The 21303-nt window shown below is 41.2% G+C and overlaps 1 protein-coding gene across 3 annotated transcripts in view; it reads right to left on the bottom strand.

Moving 5' to 3' along the window:
• Positions 1-21303, bottom strand: part of LOC106599962 (low affinity immunoglobulin gamma Fc region receptor II-like) — an 87634-nt gene that overhangs the window by 24888 nt on the left and 41443 nt on the right. For 2 of the 3 annotated variants that reach the window (XM_045713521.1, XM_045713523.1), the window contains exons 3-5: positions 10568-10843; positions 8934-9209; positions 8567-8809 (exon numbers count right to left, since the gene is read on the bottom strand). In XM_045713521.1, coding sequence (XP_045569477.1) covers positions 8567-8809; positions 8934-9209; positions 10568-10843 — 795 coding nt within the window. The remainder of the gene's footprint in view (positions 1-8566; positions 8810-8933; positions 9210-10567; positions 10844-21303) is intronic. The other variant, XM_045713522.1, reaches the window with a different exon arrangement.

Below are 21303 nucleotides of genomic sequence, written 5' to 3'. Positions count from 1 at the left end.
TAAATTCTACAACCACCTAAAAGGAAGTGATTCCCAAACCTTCCTTTGGGAAAGGGGGGGCATTATTGAGTAGCTTGGATGAAAAGCATGCCCAAAGTAAAATGCCTGCTACGCAGGCCCAAAAGCTAGAATATGCATATAATTAGTAGATTTGGATAGTAAGGGAAATGGACAAAAATGAATGGGAACATATTGGCACCGCATCGAATTATACACCCTAATGACAATACCACCCAATTTGGTCCACATTCATCCAAATCATATTGCAAATTTCATATGGCAAATGCCAAGTGTCACACCCCAAAAATCCTAAAGATGGCGAGCGCGTTCCACCGTGGATTTTCATATTGCAAATGTAACAAGTCAACACCCAAGAGTCAAATTTTGGAAAAATGTTTTTTTTCCCGAAAACTTATCACCCCCTTAAAAAAGTGCCTTCTGGACCGTTTTTCGAAATTCTTTCCATTTTTTGTCAATTACACATGTATAAGAGCTGTATGAACATACTTTTGACATATTTTATTGACATCATTTTTTTGGTTGTTTTTGCTTGTACATAAGGCATATGTTTTGTCCATTTGCAATATGATTTCATAGGAAGTCAAGTGACTTTTTTTTCCTTTTTTTGCCAAATGCCATAAGAAATGTCCAAATGAAATGTCCAGTTATTTTCTTGTCAATTATACATGAATGAAAGTATTGAATGTGCCAAATCAGGATGTTTGTCCATTTGCCATGTACGATCATAGGAAGTCGGTTTCCAAACCCAAAAGTCGGTGAACCATGTCCAGATGGCATTTATACTGCCCAAATGATATATAGCCCTATGTTAAGCCATGAATCAACGCAGATGGTCTACTTGTCATGTATGATGAGGGAGAAGTGGGAATCTGTTGTTTTTTAAAGTTTTTGAAAATGTCCAAAATGACCATTACCATCACGAATATGACATGCTCAAAAATACTGCAGAAATGCATAATTCACTGGCCCGATGAACTTGGGATGGCCGGGCAGTGACTCTGGTTCCTCTCCATCGCTCGTCACCCAGCAAGTCAGCGTCCATCTGTCAATTAGATGTCATTCTGACACCAAACTGATACCATCTGACACCAAATCCACTTTTTCCAACTCATTTAGAAGCCAATTATCACATAATTCAATAGCAGGCCAATAATTCAAAGCGCCTTCAGTTTAAACTATAAAAAAACATAAAACCAGGTAGTTACGTTCTAGCTGCGGGTCCAGCTCTGACATTATGTGTAGGCCTATGTGAGACAACCCCGAATCCCAAGTTTCGGCTTGATAGGTCATTCGGTGCCCGAGCAACGACCTTAATTGGTGCTGAAAATCCACTTTTCCGGGCGTTGCTACAGGGTCCTTGAATGAGCTATCGGACAGAAACGATGGGGTCCGAATCTATGGGCCAAGGTGGTTTCAATACACCTAGTCTTGCGACACTGGGACATTTCTAAATGTCGCCATTTTCGTGATGGTCAAAATGAATTGAACATATTGAAAATGTACGAGGCTGTTTCTTGGTCTGAGAACCTTTTAGAGCCACATAATTCACTGTGCACTATCGACTTGAGCTCTAGAACAGGTTTCTAGAGTTTCAGAGCTCTAGGTCTGACGGTTCTTTGATCGTTCGAACGAAAGTAACTATTGCAGGCACTGTAAGCCTCTAAGCCCCACACTGTGTCACTATGGCCTAGCTGTGTGTGTGTGTTCGTTTTTTTGCAAATATAATGGGATAAATGACTTTTTTACAATTCATGAGGGTTACCTAGTCACACATATGAAGTTTTGGAAAGATTTGACTTTAACGCTTCAAAACAGCTACTTTGACACCAATTTAAGGCACTTCCGGTTGCTCCAGGAAGCTTAGAATCGACACACGTTGTCATTGGGGTAGGCTTTCACATAATACTGAGTTTTAAGTCTTTGCGTTAAGAATTGACTGATCTACAAAGGGTTGAATTCAGTGATTTTCACAATCTGTAGGTTGGTTATATCAAAACACCTTTAGGGTGTTTTTAACAACTTCCGGTTGCTCCAGGAAGCTTAGAATCAACACACATTGTCATTGGGGTAGGCTTTCACAGAATCCTGAGTTTTAAGTCTTTACGTTAAGAATTGACTGATCTAAACAGGGTTGAATTGAGTAATTTTCACAATCTGTAGGTTGGTTATATCAAAACACCTTTAGGGTGTTTTTAACAACTTCCGGTTGCTCCAGGAAGCTTAGAATCGACACAGGTAGACCTCACAGTAGCCTGATGGATTGTTATCGAAGACAGGTTCATAAGGCATTCATAACCCACATAGGCTTCAGGTTGAATTAAGGGGAATAGGCAATGTATTCCTATGGGGAGAGAAGTCATTGCAAACTGTGAGATTTAAACACCTTCTTTTAACTGTTAAGGGTTAATGCCACGTGGTCAAGGTTATGCTTGCACAGATCAGGAGGACCTCAGGAACATTCCTGAGGTCGAATTGTGCTTCTAACCCTAACGGTTCTCTCGCTGTCACCCAAAAGCACTTGAAATTTAGGGCCAGGCTTCATTATGGGCCTACTTTTTTTCAAGGTCGCTGCGCTCAGGCCGAGCGAGCTACAGTCAAGCGAGGCATCTCGTTGAACTCGGCACAGCCTAGAGATTATGGTAATGCCATTGCAGGCTCTTTGTGTCTTTAAGCACCGCACTCTGTCACTCCATCCTTGCTGTGTGTGTGTGTGTGTGTGTGTGTGTGTGTGTGTGTGTGTGTGTGTGTGTGTGTGTGTGTGTGTGTGTGTGTGTGTGTGTGTGTGTGTGTGTGTGTGTGTGTGTGTGTGTGTGTGAGAGAGCTTTTCTTTGACATCTGTTTGGAGAAATGACTGATTTACAGTTCATGAGGGTTGCCTAATCACTCATATGAAGTTGTGGAAAGATCTGACCTTTTTAACCTGTTGGGGCTAGGGGGCAGTATTTTCACGGCTGGATAAAAAAACGTACCCGATTTAATCTGGTTACTAATCCTACCCAGTAACTAGAATATGCATATACTTATTATATATGGATAGAAAACACCCTAAAGTTTCTAAAATTGTTTGAATGGTGTCTGTGAGTATAACAGAACTAATTTGGCAGGCAAAACCCTGAGACATTTTCTGACAGGAAGTGGATACCTGATGTGTTGAATTACCTTTAAGCCTATGCCATTGAAACACACAGGGGTTGATTAATGTTTTGGCACTTCCTATTGCTTCCACTAGATGTCACCAGCCTTTACAAAGTGTTTTGAGTCTTTTACTGTGAGATCTGCCCGAACAAGAGCCATGGAACGGTGATGGCCGATTAGACTCTGGCGCGCGAGTTCATGTTGGGTACCCTCGTTCCAATACGTTATAAAAGAGAATGCATTCGTCCACCTTGAATATTATTCATGTTCTGGTTAACCTCTATGGGACCGGCGGGACGAATTCGTCCCACCTACGTAACAGCCACTGCCATCCTGTGGCGCGATTTTCAAAATCTTCAAAATCATATTACTTCAATTTCTCAAACATATGACTATTTTACAGCCATTTAAAGATAAGACTCTCGTTAATCTAACCACACTGTCCGATTTCAAAAAGGCTTTACAACGAAAGCAAAACATTAGATTATGTCAGCAGAGTACCAAGCCAGAAATAATCAGACACCCATTTTTCAAGCCAGCATATAATGTCACCAAAACCCAGAAGACAGCTAAATGCAGCACTCACCTTTGATGATCTTCATCAGATGACAACCCTAGGACATTATGTTATACAATACATGCATGTTTTGTTCAATCAAGTTCATATTTATATCAAAAACCAGCTTTTTACATTAGCATGTGACGTTCAGAACTAGCATACCCCCCGCAAACTTACGGGGAATTCGCTAACATTTTACTAAATTACTCACGATAAACGTTCACAAAAAGCATAACAATTATTTTAAGAATTATAGATACAGACCTCCTCTATGCACTCGATATGTCCGATTTTAAAATAGCTTTTGGTGAAAGCACATTTTGCAATATTCTCAGTAGATAGCCCAGGCATCACGGGCTCGCTATTTAGACACCCGGCAAGTTTAGCACTCACCATAATCATATTTACTATTATAAAAATGTCATTACCTTTTGTTGTCTTCGTCAGAATGCACACCCAGGACGTCTACTTCAATAACAAATGTTGGTTTGGTCCAAAATAATCCATCGTTATATCCGAATAGCGGCGTTTTGTTCGTGCGTTCCAGACACTATCCGAAATAGTAAAGAAGTGTGCGCGCTTGGCGCAATTCCTGACAATAAAATTCAAAGTATTCCATTGCCGTACGTGGAAGCATGTCAACCGCTGTTTAAAATCAATTTTACGTCATTTTTCTCGTGAAAAGCGCTAAAATTCCGACAGGGAATCTCCTTTTCGGCAAACAGAGGAAAAAATCCCAAAGGCGGGGCGGTCGGGGTCACGCGCATAAGCTAGTGTCTCTTGATGGGCCACTTGAGAAAGGCGATAATGTGTTTCAGCCTGGGGCTGGAATGACGACATTCTCTTTTTCCCGGGCTATGAGAGCCTATGGACGACGTGGGAAGTGTCACGTTAGAGCAGAGATCCTTAGTAAATGATAGAGATGGCAAAGAAGTTCCAGAAATGGTCAGACAGGCCACTTCCTGTAAAGGAATCTCTCAGGTTTTGACCTGCCATTTGAGTTCTGTTATACTCACAGACACCATTCAAACAGTTTTAGAAAATTTAGGGTGTTTTCTATCCATATGTAATAAGTATATGCATATTCTAGTTACTGAGTAGGAGTGGTAACCAGATTAAATCGGGTATGTTTTTTATCCAGCCGTGTCAATGCTGCCCCTAGCCCTAACAGGTTAAAAAAGGCCCTAATGATTTATGCTATACAACGTTTGACATGTTTGAACGAACGTAAATATATTTTTTTCCCCTCGTTCATGAAGTGAAGTCCGGCGGGCTTAGATCATGTGCTAACAAGACGGAGATTTTTGGACATAAATGATGAGCTTTTTTGAACAAAACTACATTCGTTATGGACCTGTGATACCTGGAAGTGACATCTGATGAAGAGAATCAAAGGTAATGGATTATTTACATAGTATTTTCGATTTTAGATCTCCCCAACATGGCGGCTAGTCTGTATCGCAACGCGTATTTTTCTGGGCGCAGTGCTCAGATTATTGCAAAGTGTGATTTCCCAGTAAGGTTATTTTTAAATCTGGCAAGTTGATTGCGTTCAAGAGATGTAAATCTATAATTCTTTAAATGACAATATAATATTTTACCAATGTTTTCTAATTTTAATTATTTAATTTGTGGTGCTGACTTGACTGCCGGTTATTGGAGGGAAACGATTTCCTCAACATCAATGCCATAGTAAAACGCTGTTTTTGGATATAAATATGAACTTGATAGAACTAAAAATGCATGCATTGTCTAACATAATGTCCTAGGAGTGTCATCTGATGGAGATTGTAAAAGGTTAGTGCATCATTTTAGCTGGTTTTATGGTTTTGGTGACCCTGTCTTTGAATTGACAAAACATTACACACAGCTATTGTCAATGTACTCTCCTAACATAATCTAACTTTATGCTTTCGCCGTAAAACCTTTTTGAAATCGGACAACGTGGTTAGATTAAGGAGATGTTTATCTTTCAAAGGGTGTAAGATAGTTGTATGTTTGAAAAATTTGAATTTTGACATTTATTTGGTTTCAAATTTGACGCTCTTGAAATGCACCTGCTGTTGATGGAGTGCACCACGGGGGGGACGCTAGCGTCCCACCTAGCCCATAGAGGTTAACCCTTCGAAACATCCCCTATGACACCATTTTAACCTGTTAGGGCTAGGGGGCAGTATTGACACGGCTGGATAAAAAACATACCCGATTTAATCTGGTTACCACTCCTACCCAGTAACTAGAATATGCATATACTTATTACATATGGATAGAAAACACCCTAAATTTTCTAAAACTGTTTGAATGGTGTCTGTGAGTATAACAGAACTCAAATGGCAGGTCAAAACCTGAGAGATTCCTTTACAGGAAGTGGCCTGTCTGACCATTTGTTGAACTTCTTTTCCATCTCTATCATTTACTAAGGATCTCTGCTCTAACGTGACACTTCCCACGTCGTCCATAGGCGCTCAGAGCCCGGGAAAAAACAGAATGTCGTCATTCCAGCCCCAGGCTGAAACACATTATCGCCTTTCTCAAGTGGCCGATCAAGGGACACTGGCTTATGCGCGTGACCCCGACCGCCCCGCCTTTGGGATTTTTTTCCTCTGTTTGCCGAAAAGGAGATTCCCTGTCAGAATATTATCGCTTTTCTACGAGAAAAATGTCGTAAAAATTGATTTTAAACAGCGGTTGACATGCTTCGAAGTACGGTAATGGAATATTTAGAATTTTATTGTCACGAATTGCGCCATGCGCGTGACACTTCTTTACTATTTCGGATAGTGTCTGGAACGCACGAACAAAACGCCGCTATTCGGATATAACGATGGATTATTTTGGACCAAACCAACATTTGTTATTGAAGTAGCAGTCCTGGGTGTGCATTCTGACGAAGACAACAAAAGGTAATCAAACTTTTATAATAGTAAATATGATTATGGTGAGTGCTAAACTTGCCGGGTGTCTAAATAGCGAGCCCGTGATGCCTGGGCTATGTACTTAGAATATTGCAAAATGTGCTTTCACCAAAAAGCTATTTTAAAATCGGACATATCGAGTGCATAGAGGAGGTCTGTATCTATAATTCTTAAAATAATTGTTATGCTTTTTGTGAACGTTTATCGTGAGTAATTTAGTAAATTGTTAGTAAATCCCCGGAAGTTTGCGGGGGGGTATGCTAGTTCTGAACGTCACATGCTAATGTAAAAAGCTGTTTTTTTTTTATAAATATGAACTTGATTGAACAAAACATGCATGTATTGTATAACATAATGTCGTAGGGTTGTCATCTGATGAAGATCATCAAAGGTTAGTGCTGCATTTAGCTGTCTTCTGGGTTTTTGTGACATTATATGCTAGCTTGAAAAATGGGTGTCTGATTATTTCTGGCTGGGTACTCTGCTGACATAATCTAATGTTTTGCTTTCGTTGTAAAGCCTTTTTGAAATCGGACAGTGTGGTTAGATTAACGAGAGTCTTGTCTTTAAATAGCTGTAAAATAGTCATATGTTTGAGAAATTGAAGTAATAGGATTTTTAAGGTATTTGAAAATCACGCCACTGGATTACACTGGCTGTTGCGTAGGTGGGACGAATTCCCCATATTAATTTCCCATATTCCATCCCTCATTTGGATGTTGTTGTCCCAGTGTCCGTTGTTTGAAGTTTTGGGCTCTTCTGTAACACAAAGGATTTATTTCCCAATACTGCAGAGCCAAAAGGGAGAGTTTCTGCAAGGTATTTACGATCCGGTTCATGAAGTCATGAAACCAGGCCAACTCCCCTAGGAGAGAGAGATACAATCTCTCTCTCTATCTATCTGTCAGCCATTGGCCTAGCTGATCCAGCACCTTTGAACCAAGGAGAGAGTCAAGACAAAAGTTAACGCCTATAGAGAGATGAACCTGGAGAAGAGTCCCCTAAGCAAGGTGGTCCTGGAGCTCTGTTCACAAACAGACCCCACAGAGCCCCAGGACAGCAACACAATTAGGCCCAACCAAATCATGAGAACACAAAAAGATTTACTTGACACATTGGAAAGTACTAGCAAAATAAAAAGCAAACTAGAATGCTATTTTGCCCTAAACAGAGAGTACACAGTGGCAGAACACCTGACCACTGTGACGGGCCCAAAATTAAGGGAAGCTTTGACTATGTACAGACTCAGTGAGCATAGCCTTGGTATTGAGAAAGGCTGCTGTAGGCAGACCTGGCTCTCAAGAGAAGACAGGCTATGTGCAACACTGCCCACAAAATGAGGTGGAAACTGAACTGCACTTCCTAACCTCCTACCAAATGTATGACCATAGAAAAACATATATTACACAGAACCCCAAAATTTTGATAAACTCCCATATCTACTGGGTGAAATACCACAGTGTTTGATCACAGCAGCAAGATTTGTGACCTGTTGCCACAGAAAAGGGAAATTAGTGAAGAACAAACACCTTTATAAATACAACACATGTTTATTTATTTACCCTTTTGTAGTTTAACTATTTGCACATCGTTACAACATTTGAAATGTCTCTATTTTTTAACTTGTTTGAGTGTAATGTTTACTTTTCACTTTTTGTTTATTTCATGTTTGTTTATTATCTATTTCACTTGCTTTGGCAATGTAAACGTGTTTCTCATGCCAATAAAGCCCATTCAATTGATAAAGAAAGACAGCGAGGTCATGAGGAGATGAGCTCCTGAATCTTTCAGTGTAAAAATACATGTTTTGGTATACCCTTCATACCCAGGGCTTTCAGCATTCATAACCACCCAGTTTATAATGCAGGTTTTAGTATCACTCAACAGAGTAAAAAGAACCAGACAATCTGAATGACAAGGTTTGTCATATTCTCACCTGTCACAGTCATCCAGCTCTCTGGTGATTCTCCTTCAGAGTTGGTACACTTGTAGAGTCCTTCATCTGACTTGGATACTGCAGGGATGGTCATCTCTCCTGTAGTCTCAGTCCTGATGAGGGATCCATCTTTGTAGAAAACAGCTGTGAGGTTAGAGGAAGTTCCCTGATATCTGCAGCGCAGAGTCACAGAATCTCCCCCAGTCACAGGAAGGGCAGGGCTCTCCAGGATCACAGCTCCAGCTGTATATAATATATAATAATAATAATAATATATAAACATCATATATAAACATAACATCAGCTATCTGAAACCAGATGAACCACTAAACACTATAATGTTAGTAGATGGTGTTTGTGGACATACCATGTACTGTGATGTTGACAGCATTGCTGTGTTCTCCAGACCCAGACACACACCAGTACACTCCACTGTCTGATGTTATTAGTGACATGATGCATGAAGACCCTTGTTGTTTTCCCCAGTCAGTATTACACTCTGAAAGGATTCCTCTCGATGTGTTCCTCACCACTCTCCATCCAGTAGAGTTCCCCTGAACCTCACAGCTCAGAGAGACAGACTCATATTCAAAGAACTGAGATCTGTCAGGACTGACACTCAGAGAGGCTGGAACAGAGAGATCTGAGAAAGAGAGAGCAAGACACACACAATTATACCCAATCAAATCATGAGAAAACAAAAAGATAACTACTTGACACATTGGAAAGAATTAACAAAACAAAATTGTAAACTAGAATGCTATTTGTCCCTAAACAGAGAGTACACAGTGGCAGAATACCTGACCACTGGGACTGACCCAAACTTAAGGAAAGCTTTTACTAGGTACAGACTCAGTGAGCATAGCCTTGCTATTGAGAAAGGCCGTCATAGGCAGACCTGGCTCTCAAGAGAAGACAGGCTATGTGCACACTGCCCACAAAATGAGGTGGAAACTGAGCTGCACTTCCTAACCTCCTGCCCAATATATGCCCATATTAGAGACACATATTTCCCTCAGATTACACAGACCCACAAATAATTCAAAAACAAACCCTATTTTGATAAACTCCCATATCTACTGGGTGAAATACCACAGTGTGACATCACAGCAGCAAGATGTGTGACCTGTTGCCACAAGAAAAGGTCAACCAGTGAAGAACAAACACCATTGTAAATACAACCCATATTTATGTTTATTCATTTTCCCTTTTGTACTTTAACCATTTGCCCATAATGACAATTTAAATGTCTCTATTCCTTTGTAACATTTGTGAGTGTAATGTTTACTGTACATTTTTTAATTGTTTATTTTCCTTTTGTTTATGATCTGTTTCACTTGCTTTGGAAATGTTAACATATGTTTCCCATGCCAATAAAGCCCCCTTAAATTGACTTGAAAGAGAGAGAAGATCTGTCTGATAGCTGTACTATTGTAATATATTCCAAAGTATCACATCTGAGTTAAACTTTGATTTGTTCTACCAGTCTACACCAGATTCAGATTCTGGCTCCCAAGGATCACAGCTCCAGCTGTATATAATATATAAACATCATATATAAACAGGTCTCTCCAGGATCACAGCACCAGCTGTATATAATATATAAACATCATATATAAACAGGTCTCTCCAGGATCACAGCTCCAGCTGTATATAATATATAAACATCATATATAAACAGGTCTCTCCAGGATCACAGCACCAGCTGTATATAATATATAAACATAATTTATAAACAGGTCTCTCCAGGATCACAGCACCAGCTGTATATAATATATAAACAGGTCTCTCCAGGATCACAGCTCCAGCTGTATATAATATATAAACAGGTCTCTCCAGGATCACAGCTCCAGCTGTATATAATATATAAACAGGTCTCTCCAGGATCACAGCACCAGCTGTATATAATATAAACATAATATATAAACATAACATCAGCTATCTGAAACCAGATGAACCACTAAACACTATAATGTTAGTAGATGGTGTTTGTGGACATACCATGTACTGTGATGTTGACAGCATTGCTGTGTTCTCCAGACCCAGACACACACCAGTACACTCCACTGTCTGATGGTATTAGTGACACGATGCATGAAGACCCTTGTTGTTTTCCCCAGTCAGTATTACACTCTGAAAGGATTCCTCTCTCTGTGTTCCTCACCACTCTCCATCTAGCAGAGTTCCCCTGAACCTCACAGCTCAGAGAGACAGACTCATATTCAAAGAACTGAGATCTGTCAGGACTGACACTCAGAGAGGCTGGAAGAGAGAGATCTGAGAGAAAGAGATAGAGAGAAGGTCATGAGAAGATGAGCTCCTGAATCTTTCAGCATTATTTTACAAAAATATAGTTTTAGAGTTAGGTAAACTTCCATGTTTTTTTACAAGGACATATACAGTATATTACCTTCCACAACAACCTTCACTCCAAATGAAAACACCAAACCTACAACCTGATTTTGGACAAAATACCTGGAATTATTCTGGAAGGATTTTTACTACGAGGGAGTCTTACTAGCAAAGATTCTTACTGCCAATGATTCTTACTGCCAAGGATTCTAACTACCAAGGATTCTAACTGCCAAAGATTCTAACTGCCAAGGTTTCTTACTGCCAAGGATCTAACTGCCAAGGATTCTTACTGCCAAGGATTCTAACTGCCAAGGATTCTAACTGCCAAGGATTCTAACTGCCAAGGATCTAACTGCCAAGGATCTAACTGCCAAGTATTCTTACTGCCAAGGATTCTATCAAAAATATATATATAAAAAAATATTTGATAAAATATTGAATTTGGCCTTTATTTTTTATTTAGTTATTTTTTCACCTTTATTTAACCAGGTAGGCTACTTGAGAACAAGTTCTCATTTACAACTGCGACCTGGCCAAGATAAAGCAAAGCAGTTCGACACATACAACAACACAGAGTTACACATGGAATAAACAAACTGTCACGACTTCCGCCAAAGTTGGTCCCTCTCCTTGTTCGGGTGGCGTTCGGCGATCAACGTCACCGGTTTTCTAGCCGCCACCGATCCACTTTTCATTTTCCATTTGTTTTGTCTTCATTGTACACACCTGGTTTCCATTCCCATAATTATATGTTCCTTATTTAACCCTCTGGTTCCCCCATGGTTTTGTGCGTGTTTGTTCATTGTAATTTGGTCTGTATTTGTGAGCTTGATTATTTTCCTTCTTGGAATATTTGTTGTTTTGAGTAAAGTTACGTGAATTACTCATCTCTGTGTCCGGAGCCTGACTCCGTCTTACCTGCTACACATAGATGCCTTACAGAAACACGCACCACGAAAATGGAGTCAGCAGGTGCACAAAGCCCTCCTTTGTTAGTAGAGGAGCGTGTCCAGCAGCATGCGACCATGTTGCATAATCTCGGCACAGCCATGGATCGCGTGCTGCAAACGATGGGAGAGAGGAGGTTGTCCAGCATTGTCATAATAACCCACACCGCTGTCCACCCCTCTTTCACCTGGTCCCAGTGGGATGGGACTGCTGCCGGGTGCCAGGGGTTCCTACTCCAGCTGGAGCTCTACCTGGCGACCGTCCACCTGGCTCCTTCGGGATGTGAGAGCGAGCCCTCATCTGCTGTCTATCCGGGAAGGCTCTGGATTGGCTCTGGAGTGGGCCAACGCCGTCTGGGGAGAGGACGACGCGGCGGACCACTATGAGGATTTCATCTGGTTTTCGACCATCCGATCGAGGGTAGAGTGGTGGGGGAACGCTTGTTTCACCTAAGGCAGGGGACGAGGAGAGCACAGGACTTTGCTTTGGACTTCAGAAACCCTGGCCGCCGGCGCGGGATGGAATGACAGGGCCCTGATCGACCATTACCGGTGCAGTCTGTGTGAGGATGTCCGTCGGGAGCTGGCCTGCAGGGACACCACCCTTACATTCGACCAGCTGGTGGACCTGTCCATCCGGCTGGACAACCTGCTGGCCACCCGCGGACGTCCAGATCGGGATCCGTCAGTTCCATGTCCGTCAGTTCCATGATTTGCATTTTAATGAGGGAAATAAGTATTTGACCCCCTCTCAATCAGAAAGATTTCTGGCTCCCAGGTGTCTTTTATACAGGTAACGAGCTGAGATTAGGAGCACACTCTTAAAGGTAGTGCTCCTAATCTCAGCTTGTTACCTGTATAAAAGACACCTGTCCACAGAAGCAATCAGATTCCAAACTCTCCACCATGGCCAAGACCAAAGAGCTCTCCAAGGATGTCATGGACAAGATTGTAGAGCTACATAAGGCTGGACTGGGCTACAAGACCATCGCCAAGCAGCTTGGTGAGAAGGTGACAACAGTTGGTGCGATTATTCACAAATGGAAGAAACACAAAATAACTGTCAATCTCCCTCGGCCTGGGGCTCCATGCAAGTGGAGTTGCAATGATCATGAGAACGGTGAGGAATCAGCCCAGAACTACACGGGAGGATCTTGTCAATGATCTCAAGGCAGCTGGGACCATAGTCACCAAGAAAACAATTGGTAACACACTACGCCATGAAGGACTGAAATCCTGCAGCGCCCGCAAGGTCCCCCTGCTCAAGAATACATATACATGTACATGCCCATCTGAAGTCTGCCAATGAACATCTGAATTACTCAGAGGACAACTGGTGAAAGTGTTGTAGTCAGATGAGACCAAAATGGAGCTCTTTGACATCAACTCAACTCGCTGTGTTTGGAGGAGGAGGAATGCTGCCTATGACCCCAAGAACACCATCCCCACCGTTAAACATGGAGGTGGAAACATTATGCTTTGGGGGTGTTTTTCTGCTAAGTAAGGGAAGAACCCCATGAAATGGACAAAAATGAATGGGAACATATTGGCACCTGTTACGGATACAGGTATCCTGAGTGTGTATCCTGTATGTGTATTTCTTTGCTCTACTTCTCCTCCTCACAGGTGACAATCATCACTCCCCAATCAGTCACCAAACAGAAGATACCTGTTCCTTTTCCTTCAACCTATCACATCCCCTTTCCCTTGGTTTAAAAACCCAGTCAGTTGTTTTCTCCCGAGATCAATTTTTATGTTCATTCTCTCAATCTCTCTCTCTCTCTGTGTCCCCATCGCTCTATCTCTGTATTTATCTCTTTTGTTTTGCAACTACATGTCACATTTGTTCGGTTATCCTGTGAGTATTGTTTTGTTGTTTGACTGTTTGTTTGTTTGGTGGGAAAAGGGGGTACCAAGACAAGTCGCCCATGGGCATACATTACCCGTAGGAATACTTTGTCTAAGTACCCTAGTTAGAACTGGGTGGACCACCCACTGTATTTTTGGTTAGTTAGCTAGCTGTTATTGAAATAGGCTAGTCTAGCTTAGGGGTGTTTTTGGCTTATTGTTTCTTTGCTTGGGTCCAGCTCAGCCCCTTTTCTCACACCCCTTTACCGTGTGTTTAAAATAAACCCTGAGTGTTAGATTTCAGTTCTCTGTGGTTTTTGTTCTCACTGTTACCGTTTCACTATTATAATTTGCATGATTTATGTTATGGGTCTCGTTGCTAGACTGCAGGGCCAAAAAGGGATTTGTAACAGCACCGCACGAATCATACACCCTAATGACAATACCACCCAATTTGGTCCACATTCATCCAAATCATATTGCACATTTCATATGGCAAATGCCAAGTGTAACACCCCAAAAATCCTATAGATGGCGAGCACGCTCCACCAAGGATTTTCATATTGCAAATGTAACACCATTCAACACCCAAGAGTCAAATTTTGAAAAAATGAAATTTGTTTTGAAAACTTATCACCCCCTTAAAACCTTTTTAGGGCTAGGGGCAAAATACAAAAGGCACTCGCACATCTGAGCAATCTAATTGCAGGTGCATGGCAACAGTTGAAACAGGATGAAGGAAAAAAGGAACCCGCACACTGCTCTTGATAGTATCACTGATATTTAATAAGCGTATCGGCCTCACGGCCTTTGTCAGAGCTTTTGTGAATTTTCTGAAAACAGCACCTCTATGTAGACCTAGCCCCACCCACATCCGTTCCACGCATGGAAAGGGGTTGGAGGCAAAGGAAAAATAAATAAGTGCTTCCAAACAAAACAATATGCATTTCACAAATACTACAAAAGTGTATAAATAAGACGCATTGAATACGTCCATAAAACCACAATGAGGACACAGCAAGTTTTCATTAATCATTGGGTACATCATACGAAAAACATCAGAGTAATCTTAAGAAGGGACATATTTCAAATTCACAACATAACATACATAGGCATTTCATCATTAAGTCCTTTAGGAAATAATGTCTGGAGGGTGAAAATCCAAAAACATTCTCTTCTGCTCAGAGTATTATTAATATCACCTCCCCTGTCTGATATCTTAACTTTTTCTATGCCACAAAATCTAAAGGTAAAAATGTCATGTTTTAGGTCATTAAAATGTACTGCGACTGGATAATCCCTGTCGTTTCGCCTGATTGAACTTTTATGTTCACTAATTCTCTGTTTGAGAGAGCGGGAGGTCTTACCAACATAGCATGGACATTTAATAATGTAAATAACATGGGTGGTGGTACACGTAATGATATCGTTGATTTGAAACCGTTTTCCTGTGTGTGGGTGGCAGAAATATTCACATCTCCTCATATTGTTGCACTGTGCGCATCCTCTGCATTTATAGCTACCATCTGGTAGAGGGCGTAAAAGAGCCTGGCTGATTTTCTTTCGTGGCTGGCAGTTGGCATGAACCAATTTATCGCGTAAATTGCGACCTCTCCTATACACAATAAGTGGTGGATTTTTAAATTCAGCTGGCAAAGCTAGTGCGATGATAAAATATGCCAGTGTTTCTTGACCACACCTCCACTTTTCGCGAATTCAAAGTATATGTGGTTGTGAACATTACGGAGTGTTCTTTTGCTTTAGCGGGTCTTTTTGTAACAATTCATCTCGTGTTTTTCCCAATGCCAAATGAAGAGCTTCATCCACACATTGTGGCGAATAGCCTCTTCTTAGAAACCTAATGCGCATCTCCGCTGCTTTTTCTATATAATCCTCTGTGGAGTGGCATATATGGCGCAGTCTGAAAAACTGGCTTCTAGGAAGTCCTCTTTTAATGGCTCAGTATGGAAGCTGTCCCCCTTTAATAGAGTATTTCTGTCCGTTTCTTTTCGATACAGAGTTGTAAACAGGGTTCCATTTGATGTCTCAATCCACATATCGAGGTAATGAACGCGTTGAGTGTCACTTTCAATAGTGAATTTGAGATTGGGGTCAATGTCATTGAGTAGTGCCATAAAATTTGACAGCTCTTGTTCAGTTCCTTACCATATGCAAAAAATGTCGTCAATATATCGATACCACTTCAGGATTTTATTCGAAAATGGGTTTTCGTTTTTGTTATTGACAAAACGTTCTTCAAATAGACCCACATAAAGGTTAGCATAGCTCGGAGCGAATGTGGAGCCCATCGATGTTCCATTCGTTTGGAGGTAGTATTCATCATCAAACCTAAAATAGTTATACTTCAAAACATATTCTGCCAGCTCTAGAATAAAGTTTGTTGGTGGATATTCATTAGTATCTTTGTCTCCCAAATAGTGTGCTAGTGCTGCCAGCCACCCCACATGGGGAATGCTGGTATATAGACTCTCGACATCTAGTGTGACCAGAATACAGTCTTCTTTTAAACCCGTTATTGGTGAGATCTTGTTTGAAGTCTATAGAGTCTTTTACATATGATGGCAATGCTTGCACATGAGTTTTAATAAAAGCGTCTACAAAGTTCGACAACGGCTCTAGCATTGAGCCTATTCCTGCCTGGATAATTGCCTTGTTGTGTTTTAGGTTTGTGTAATTTCGGTAAAATGTACAGGCAAAATGTACAGGCATGGACGTATGGCACATTTACAGCAAAGATATTCATATTCAGGTTTTGAGATAAGGTGGTTTAATAGGGCTTGCTCCAGATTAGAGCATATATCCCTTTGGAACACCTGTGTGGGATAAACACTCAGTTTTCTATAGAAACGTTCATTACTGAGTTGTCTCTGAATTTCTTCTTTATATTTTTCATAGTCTAAAACAAGGGCTAGGGGGCAGTATTGTCACTTTCGGATGAAATACGTGCCCATATTAACCTGTTAGGGCTAGGGGGCAGTATTGACACGGCCGGATAAAAAACGTACCCGATTTAATCTGGTTACTACTCCTGCCCAGTAACTAGAATATGCATATAATTATTGGCTTTGGATAGAAAACACCCTAAAGTTTCTAAAACTGTTTGAATGGTGTCTGTGAGTATAACAGAACTCATATGGCAGGCAAAAATCTGAGAAGATTCCTTACAGGAAGTGCCCTCTCTGACAAGTTCTTGTTCTTCTTGGCTCTGTTTATTGAAAACTGAGGATCTTTGCTGTAACGTGACACTTCCTACGGCTCCCATAGGCTCTCAGAACCCGGGAAAAAGCTGAATTATATCGAGGCAGCCCCTGGTTGAAAAACATTAGCGCATTTGGATAGTGGCCGGTCAGAGTACTATGAGACTCAGGCTCATGCACGAGGGGATCCCATGCTTTTATTTTCTCCCGGTCGGAATATTATCGCTTTTTTACGAGAAAAATTGCATAAAAATTGATTTTAAATTGATTTTAAACAGCGGTTGACATGCTTCGAAGTATGGTAATGGAATATTTAGAATTTTTTTGTCACGAAATGCGTCGTGCGCATGACCCTTATTTACACTTCAGATAGTATTTTGAACGCACAAACAAAACGCCGCTATTTGGATATAACTATGGATTATTTTGAACCAAACCAACATTTGTTATTGAAGTAGAAGTCCTGGGAGTGCATTCTGACGAAGAACAGCAAAGGTAATAACATTTTTCTTATAGTAAATCTGATTTTGGTGAGTGCTAAACTTGGTGGGTGTCTAAATAGCTAGCCCTGTGATGCCGGGCTATCTACTCAGAATTTTGCAAAATGTGCTTTCACCGAAAAGCTATTTTAAAATCGGACATAGCGAGTGCATAGAGGAGTTCTGTATCTATAATTCTTAAAATAATTGTTATGTTTTTTGTGAACGTTTATCGTGAGTAATTTAGTAAATTCACCGGAAGTTTGCGGGGGGTATGCTAGTTCTGAACGTCACATGCTAATGTAAAAAGCTGGTTTTTGATATATATATATATAATATGATATAAATATGAACTTGATTGAACAAAACATGCATGTATTGTATAACATAATGTCCTAGGTGTGTCATCTGATGAAGATCATCAAAGGTTAGTGCTGCATTTAGCTGTGGTTTGGGTTCATGTGACATTATATGCTAGCTTGAAAAATGGGTGTCTGATTATTTCTGGCTTGGTACTCTGCAGACATAATCTAACGTTTTGCTTTCGTTGTAAAGCCTTTTTGAAATCGGACAGTGTGGTTAGATTAACGAGAGTCTTGTCTTTAAAATGGTGTAAAATAGTCATATGTTTGAGAAATTGAAGTAATAGCATTTCTAAGGTATTTGAATAACGCGCCACGGGATTCCACTGGCTGTTACGTAGGTGGGACGAAATCGTCCCACTGGCCCTAGAGAAGTTAAACTGCCTCCTACTCAAACTCAGAAGCTAGGATATGCATATTATTAGTAGATTTGGATAGAAAACACTCTAAAGTTTCCAAAACTGTTTGAATGATGTCTGTGAGTATAACAGAACTCATATGGCAGGCAAAAACCTGAGAAGATCCCTAAAGATTTTGCCAAATGTCCAATTATTTTTTTTGTCAATTATACATGTATGAAAGTATTGAATGTGCCAAATCACAGCAAATATCTAATACATGGCGAGTGCGCTCCACCGTGAATTTTCTTATTGCAAATGTAACACAAGTCAAGACCCAAGAGTCAAATTAAAATTTTTTAAAAAAAGTGAAAACTTTTCACCCCTTAAAACCTGTTGGGGCGTTGGGTGTAGGGGGCAGTATTTTCGCGGCCGGATGAAAAACTTACCCAATTTAATTAAACAGGTTACTACTCTGGCCCAGAAAATAGAATATGCATATTATTAGTAGATTTGGATAGAAAACATTCTGAAGTTTCTAAAACTATTTGAATGGTGTCTGTGAGTATAACAGAACTCATATGGTTCCGGATCGTATGCTGACTCACTCGGTTCCGGATCGTATGCAGACTCACTCGGTTCCGGATCGCATGCAGACTCACTCGGTTCCGGATCATATGCAGACTCACTCGGTTCCGGATCGCAGACAGACTCACTCGGTTCCGGATTGCAGACCCATTCACCTCTCTCCGAACTGTGGGCCGTCTCACTCGGTTCTGCACAGTGGGCCGTCTCCCTTGGTTCCGATCTGTAGGCTGTCTCACTCAGTTCCGGGCTTAATACTCTTACCGGATACTCAGGACGGGGTACTGTTGTCGGATACTCTGGACGGGGCACTGTCGTCGGATACTCTGGACTGGACACTGTTGCCGGATACTCTGGACTGAGCTGACGCACTGGAAGCCTGATGCGTGGTGCTGGTACTGGAGGTATCAGCCTGGGAACACGCACCTCAGGGCTAGTGCGGGGAGCGGGAACAGGACGAGTCGGACTGGGCTGACGCACTGGAAGCCTGATGCGTGTTACTGGTACTGGATGTGCCAGTTTGGGGACACGCACCTCAGGACTAGTGCGGGGAGTGGGAACAGGCCGAGTCGGACTGGGCTGAAGCACTGGCAGCCTGGTGCGTGGTGCTGGTACTATCTTCACCAGACGGCTAGCACGCACCTCAAGACTAGTATAAAACGCTAACTCAGGTGACATCATTAGGACACGCTCTGCAGGGCGAATGTCGTGCCTAATACACCAACACAGTAGCTCTCTCATCTTTTTCTCCTCCAATTTTCCCATCAACTCCTTAATAGTCTCTGTTTCTCTCACCTCCAATTTTACCCCGACTAGCTCTGGTTCCATCCTCGGCTCCGCCCGATCTGTCCGTGTGCCCCCCCCAAAAACATTCTTGGGGCTGCCTCTCCGGTTTCCTCGCCAGTCGTGTACCTCGGTAGCGTTCCCGGTCCTCACCAGACTTCCTCCATGGGCCCTCTCCGGCCAGAATCTGCTCCCACGTCCAAAACTCACAACAGTCCATATTATATTTCCGTTTCTCCCTTCTCCGCTGCTTGGTCCTTGTTTGGTGGGAGATTCTGTCACGGTTGTCGTCAGTTATAGACCAAAATGCAGCGGGGAAATGTGCACTCATCTTCTTTATTATAAACGGACAAGAAGGTGAACCAAAACAAACACGTACACAAAGAAAACACAACGACTAAATAACAGGCTGGTAAGGCACAAAGCTATACACAGCATAATCTCCCACAAAATACTAACCCAAACACATACCCATATATAGGACTCTCAATCAGAGGCAACGAGAAAGCACCTGCCTCCAATTGAGAGTCCAACCCCCATTAAACTAAACATAGAAATACAAATGACTAGACAGAACATAGAAATACAAAACATAGAACATAGACCAAAACCCGGAAATAATAAATCAAACACCCTTCTAAACAAACCACCACCCCGAACCACATAAAACAAATACCCTCTGCCACGTCCTGACCAAACTACAATACAAATAATCCCTAATAAGTTAGGATGTGACAACATGACTTCGTTGTTTGTTATTTTTCTTCTGGGATGAATACCTATTGCCCGGTTGTAAAATTATTGCAATTTTACGTAAAAAAATACCCTAAAGGATTGATTGTAAACATCGTTTGACGTGTTTCTACAAACTGTAATGGAACTTTGAACATTTCGTCTATGGATTTGAGTCCACGCCACATGGCATTGTAAACTGTTCTGGATGGGTCAACAAAACGGACATATTTGGACATAAATGATGGACTTTGCAGAACAAATGAACATTTCTTGTGGAAGTGGGAGCCCATCCGAGTTCATTCCGCCGAAGATCAGCAAAGGTAAGTAAATATTTCGAACATATTTTTAGAGATTTGTCAATGTCGTGGTTGTAGGCTAACTGTATAGCTTAGCATTGAAGGCTAAGTTCTGTACTCAGAATATTGAACAATGTGCTTTTTCCGTAAAGTTATTTTGAAATCTGACAAAGTGGTTGCATAAAGGAGTAGATTATCTCTAATTCTTTAATTAATTGTTATAAATTTGGTCAACGTTTATGAGTTCTTCTGTAAATTAAATGTGCCTATTCACAGGATGTTATGGGGAGAAAACATTTTCTGAATTTAACGCGCCAATGTAAAAATTGAGTTTTTGGATATAAATATAAACTTGATCGAACAAAAAATGCATGTATTGTCTAACATGATGTCCTAGGAGTGTCATCTGATGAAGATTGTCAAAGGTTAGTGCTTAACCTGTTGGGGCTAGGGGGCAGTATTTTCACGGCTGGATAAAAAAACGTACCCGATTTAATCTGGTTACTAATCCTACCCAGTAACTAGAATATGCATATACTTATTATATATGGATAGAAAACACCCTAAAGTTTCTAAAACTGTTTGAATGGTGTCTGTGAGTATAACAGAACTCATTTGGCAGGCAAAACCCTGAGACATTTTCTGACAGGAAGTGGATACCTGATGTGTTGAATTACGTTTAAGCCTATGCCATTGAAACACACAGGGGCTGATTAATGTTTTGGCACTTCCTATTGCTTCCACTAGATGTCACCAGCCTTTACAAAGTGTTTTGAGTCTTTTACTGTGAG

Source organism: Salmo salar, unplaced genomic scaffold (genome assembly GCF_905237065.1).
Source record: "Salmo salar unplaced genomic scaffold, Ssal_v3.1, whole genome shotgun sequence".
NCBI lineage: Eukaryota > Metazoa > Chordata > Actinopteri > Salmoniformes > Salmonidae > Salmo > Salmo salar.
The sequence above is the reverse complement of the archived record's forward strand: the minus strand, read 5'-3'. Positions and strand labels throughout refer to the sequence as shown.